General features: G+C 37.9%; 1 protein-coding gene across 1 annotated transcript in view; it reads right to left on the bottom strand.

Moving 5' to 3' along the window:
* Nucleotides 1-4,489: 4,489 nt before the first annotated feature.
* The window catches only part of TBC1D5 (TBC1 domain family member 5), a 294,668-nt gene continuing 293,157 nt past the window's right edge, over nt 4,490-6,000 (bottom strand). Inside the window, 1 exon segment of the mRNA XM_035894107.1 lies at nt 4,490-4,987. Coding sequence (XP_035750000.1) covers nt 4,694-4,987 — 294 coding nt within the window. The 3' untranslated portion in view covers nt 4,490-4,693.

The following is a 6,000-nucleotide window of genomic DNA, read 5'->3' as shown; positions in this document are numbered from 1 at the left end:
AGCTCTGTGACTGCACGTGATGCCTTAAGCAGCAGAGTTCCCATCAGGTCTCTGGAAATGATTACAGGGTTTTTCATGTTGTCACCACTGAAGACAGTGAAAGTGTTAAATCAGTGGGATTTGAAGGATCAAACTCTTACCATTCATGGAAAATGGAAACACAGTGTCTTCCCTCTGCAGCTGATATATTTTAATGCTTCCTGCACCTCAGCATCAGCTAGGCTTTTGCAAGCTAAAACAAAGATAGGTTCCCACAAACTCACCTGGCGTAGTCAAATGAGGTATGCAAGTGCTACCTGAAGCCCGTTTTAAAAAAATACTTCTTATACTTCATACATGTCTGTAAATACATGCTTCAAGAGAAATACAGCTACAAGAGAAATACAGCTTCTTGTATTCAGCAACATTGTTGTCCTCTTTCCAGTGTGGGTTTTTTGAGGGGTTTAATGTATTTATTTAAGCTACTGCTCTTGCACTTATTTCAGCAGTATGGGACCAAATTCCTCTGACACAATACTACTGCTGTCAGCTGAGCTATTATTATTGGATTACATCTAACTCACTGTCTGGAAAAGCAAAACCTGGAGAAACGATGAGTATATTATTATTATTATTTGAATTTTTGCTCCTATAAGGATAGGGAGATCTTGTTTATGGCAGATTATTATTATTATTATTATTATTATTATTATTATTATTATTATTATTAATTATAATAATTTTGAAAGCGTCTGTGATCATGGCAAAGTATGCTAGAAGCTCTGTACAAATTCAGAGAAAAAGATGGTTCCTGCCCTAAAGAATCTGTAGTTTAAGAGAGTCTCATGCTGCATCCCTTCCGGCTCATCATCTCCTTCTGGGGTTATGCGCTTTGCCTCTTGCAGGATCCTCCCACATATCTAAAACCTCCCTCACCATTTTAGCGGTTAAATACATTGTGAGCAGCCGGCAAACAAGTTGCCTACGTGCACGTTTCAAGTTGCTGTTTCTCTGATGACCTTCTTTCATGCTCTTTCATCTCTAAATTTAGCGAGCTACTAAAGTGGGAGTCTAGCAGATTTGGTGACACAGGAAACACTAATACAGAGACTGTATATAATCACTCAGAACAGCACAGATTATGAGACAGTGTAATTACCATTCTGTAGCCAAATGAAGTTTATTTTACGAAACTTGCACCTTTTCAAGTCTAATAAAACATTACAGACATTCACTCAAGACCAACACATGCAGCACAAAATCGAAAGTATTATTTAAGGGCTGACAGACAGAGCTCAGAAATCTGTTCATGTTAGGATTGCTATGTTCGTATTTGAACAGATAACATTGTAACTGCCAGGCACAAGTACACCTTAAATCTGAAATTTAGTCTTTTAAATAGCTGCCTCAGTGCCACCTAATGAGGAGAACATACTGGAGAATCGTGGGAGACATTTAAGAATGTGAAATAAAGCACTGAGATTTAGAGAAGTACTGTACAGATACTGGGACTGTGACCGAGACCCAATGATGTAACTCTACTGAGTTTCATGAAATGCAGAAAAGTTAACCACATTAAGTTCTGTTTTGTTATTTTCAGATACAATAAATACGGTAAAATAGGAAATATTCTATGTTGTTTGGGTGAGATAAATGACAAGCAGTTTTATTCCCTGGATCATATAGATAAAATCTGATTAAAATATTAATAATCTTTGTGCTTATATAGAGAATGAGATAGTTTTAAAGTTTTTAATCACCCCTGTTCTCAGAAATCATACTTCCAGTATTCTAGCCATAAAGCTCTACCTCCTTTTTGAGAAAACAGCACAAGCACAGCCCAGAAAATTTGTTAATTCTTTCTTTAATAAAGCGGGCTAGATGTTCTTCCAGAATAAAGATACAAAGTTTCACAACTAAATGAATACCCAGTCAAAATATGATACTGCCTTTCTGCAGTACATACAGCTGACATGACATGCAAGAGACTTTAAACAGTAATAAATTACAGATGTGAGATAGAGTACAACAGTCTCAGATACATATCTTAATCCCATATTAGTTTTCATCAGTAATTTGCAACGCATATATTTTTTCTATTTGATTATTGTTATCCATGAACATTACGAACAGGTCATCTTCAAGGAAAAAGAATAATCTTGTATTTAAAATGGCAATTTCTTTCTCGTTATATTCTTAACACACGGCAAGGTGATGATGACGTTTTGTCTAACTTACAAGTTTCTGACTTAATGAATATACAAAATTTTAACTATCTCCGCACTATGATCAAGTATCAGAGACAACATATTTGAGATGTGGAAGGACACGGTATAATGACAGCAGATTAATTTACTGGAATTCTCTCTGATCTTATTTGTATAATCATCTCTCTGCTTCTGAAGATTTTTTATCATACCCCACGGCACGATAGGCATTCAGCTCATCGGTGTTCACTGATGAGTGAAAACTTGTTAGAAACTCCCAAAATCTTGATATACTTTTAGCGCTGGTTTAAAATATGCAATATTAAGGATACAACTAACTTACAAAAATAAAAGAACTGTACAAATCACACTCTTCCATTGGCAACAAGACTGTTCGAGAAAATAGCAATGTGATCCCTGAAACAACCAACCAGAACAGAAAACAAAAGACCGATGCTTAAAAAAATAAAAAAAAAGAAGTAAAAACATTTCCCCCTGCCAAAGTACTAGAATCTTTGAAGGCTTATGTATCACAGAATATAAAACTTTTTTCTCTGCCCCCAGAATATTTCTTTCCTCTTTCCATAGGTACTTCTTGAACAGATTCCCCTTTGTTGGTGGCGTGGCACAAGTCTTGCTGAAAGGGTTAAGGCTAGAAAAGCTTGAAAGACCTAAATAAATGAACAGCCACCTAATCCCCTGGCATTCACGCAAACTCAGGGAAATAAAATAAACCTGAAGACAGGCATGCATGCTGAATTCCAAAGTGATTTTTTATGAAGCTTAAAATTAAACCAAAATAAACACCTCTCCGAAATGTTATGCATTTTAAGGTCTTTCAGCTAAACAGTCATCTGACTGTTTGTATCGCTCTGTCGCAGAGACGTGTGATGTTATGCCTGCTCATAACATTCTAGCATTTTATCATTTTACAAGGCACAAATAATCTACATGGTGGCTTTTGAGCGTGTAAGGATACGTCAGCTACCATGTAATTACGCGACAATTATCTCTTCATTGCAGTCACTGACACAGACCTTGTAAAATCTTAAGACCAGCAAACTACGGGTCACCTCATCTTTGGAATACGGTACTTAACTCCATTTACAATTACAGACTAAGCAGCAAATAACTACCATTTCTTAACTCCATACAAACACAAGCTTTGCCATGCTATTACGAAGTTGTTGCATGGTATAATGTATATGTATCTTAAAAGTAAATAATGATTTTTTTTTTTTGGTTGTTATAAATAGAGTGACTTTCTAGCATTCCTCCTTCCTCAAGCTAGTTCTGTGTAGGTCCTACAAGAGCAGGCGTTTCCTCTCCACCGGTTTCTTTTTGTGAATTCCAACAGAGTTTAAAGGGATCAGCAAGCACAACCCCCCCTGTACCTACTTGAAAAAACTGTTATTAGATGTACTACGTACTTGATGGGGAAGAAATACACTTTTCCATAGAAGAACAAGTTCTAGAGTTAATTAGAAACTTTCTGTTGGTTAACGCTGCTGCACCATTATGTTTTTCTTGACTAGAAATGTGGGAATTGTTATAGGAATAGATGTAAACAGAGTCTATAGGAGATAATAGTGATGAGACACAAAGTGCTTTTAATTATGAACATTTCATTTCACTTTGCACCCTCCCCTGGTAAGTTATCATACCCAAGCTAGTTTTAGTTCAAGGGGCTCAGGTCTACACTATGAAATACTGTAATTTCCCTTGCACCTACTGTTTTAACTGTGGTAATCTCAGTAAAATAAAAATGCCAGGGGGAGTAAGATGGATATAAAGAGGGTAAGAGGTGGACTAGGGACACTGAAGGGGAAAAAAATGTAGGCAAAGGGAAATAAGGCTCTGTTGTATAAGGCCCCCATTCTCAAGGAATTTGTCACACATTCTCCTATAACAAGACAGCACTGAGGAACAACTACACAACCTCTGCCCTGAACACACCTCAGGCTACTGCCAGATGAAAACGAAGAAACTAGGATTCCTCAACTGAGAACAAGCTTTCAAATCAGTCTCTGAAGAAACAGTACCCTTTCCTACTCAGAAAACCCAGTCGAGCATATTTTGTAAAAGGATGATATTAAATCTAGCTTCTCTTTGCTGCTTCAGGTCTGATGCCAAGTATCTATACATTTCCTAATCCATAATGGTACGTAGCACATACTATTCTATGTTTTGGGAAAGCAACAGTTCTATATTAACAAAGCTCCTAAGTAAGATAACTATAACTAAGAATAACTGTATATAAGAACTGGGTTTTACTGGGTCTTTATTTAAGGCAGTTGTTATTAAGAGGTGTCTTTTCTTTCTGAAGAGTTGCAAATTTGTGGTTTGTTTGTTTTTTTTTTTTTAAATTTAGGCTTTTGGCAGCTGAAATGGGTTACCTTTATCTGTTTTCTGTCCTTCTAATCCAAAGAACTATCCAGCCCGTGGAATCATAGGAATTTGAGCTGAGGTGTATTGACCAACCTCCCAAACTCTCCTAGCCTGTTTCTTCAGATGTCCAGTGGGCTGACAATAGCAAAGTCAGAATCTTTGCTGTTATTACTACTGTTGTCATCAGGGCTGGAGCTCAGGTTGCTGGAAGAGGCTGAAATGGAGCCCATCAGTGGGTCAGAGAATATCAAAGAAGAACGAGATGGAGCTTCTGGCTTCACTGCTGCCTCCTTGTGTGCCTGATGGGACTGCGCTGGCTCCGGGACAGCACTTCTACTGCCTTCCTCTTCTTTGGAGACTACAATATAGTCATCAGCACTCTTGCTCTCACTAGTGCTCGAATCAGTTGTAATCTGTGAGAAATGGCACAGAAAGGACTTAAAGTTAGTACCAGTTTTACCACTTAACGAGGTTTATGATGCATGTCAGTGATACAGGAATGGATAAAGGAATAATCATCATCCCAGAGTAGCAATACCCCAAACAAGAAGTAAAAAATAAAGTGGGTATTGACTTTGGATGAAATAATTTATTTGTTATTTACAAAAGCATAAAAGCTAACACTCTAAAAATATGTTATTGGGTATAGCAGCCATACATGTTTCATCGTCATAACGCATCCATGTAGTGATCACAGCAGCTAGGCATCTAACACATATATTACAGTTGTGAAGATTTTTAGTAATTACATTCTTACTGCTCTTAGTTTTCTGTAGTAATTCACGAAGTAGTGCTGAGCAATTTTTTGCTGGTTTGCACATACAATGGCATTTTTGAGTTTGTCAGAAGAATGGTTTGATATTACATTTCCTAGTAGAACCCTGACCTGTGGAATCTGAGCCATACATAGACCTGGTTCACTGTGCACCAGTTCAGGTTCGGCAGATCAGGGCTCCCAGGGCTTCTAGGCTTAGTGTCGTCAAGTTATTTCCTAACTCTACCAGAAACAAGGGACTGGGAATCCCTCTTCTGTCTGGTTAGACCTTGGGAAATGTGTGCCCCTGAGCACTCAGGTAGTGGACCAAAACTACACATCACTGTACCAGAAAACTCTCTCCAAACTGGCAACCTCATATTCCAACTAGCCATATCCAGGAGAAATCCAGCTTTTCAACAGTCAGAGCTGTATGTAATTAGAAGGGAAGACTGCCATATACAGAAGAGTGGGATTTCTCACTTCTTGACAACTGGCAGCCTATTTATTAGCTTGGTTGCAACCCAAATGGACAACACTGTTTCCTTCTGCAGGAGATGCATCCAACTCCTATCTAGCACTATGTTCTTCTGACAAGAATATGACTGCTTTCTTAGTTGCTGTCACACAATTTTTTTCAGTGTAATAATGCAACCTGCCAAGCAGCCTGTG

This window comes from Egretta garzetta, unplaced genomic scaffold (genome assembly GCF_000687185.1).
Source record: "Egretta garzetta isolate BGI_Z169 unplaced genomic scaffold, ASM68718v1 scaffold94, whole genome shotgun sequence".
In the NCBI taxonomy this organism is placed as follows: Eukaryota; Metazoa; Chordata; class Aves; order Pelecaniformes; family Ardeidae; genus Egretta; species Egretta garzetta.
Note: the sequence above shows the minus strand (reverse complement) of the source record. Positions and strands in the feature narration are given on the sequence as shown.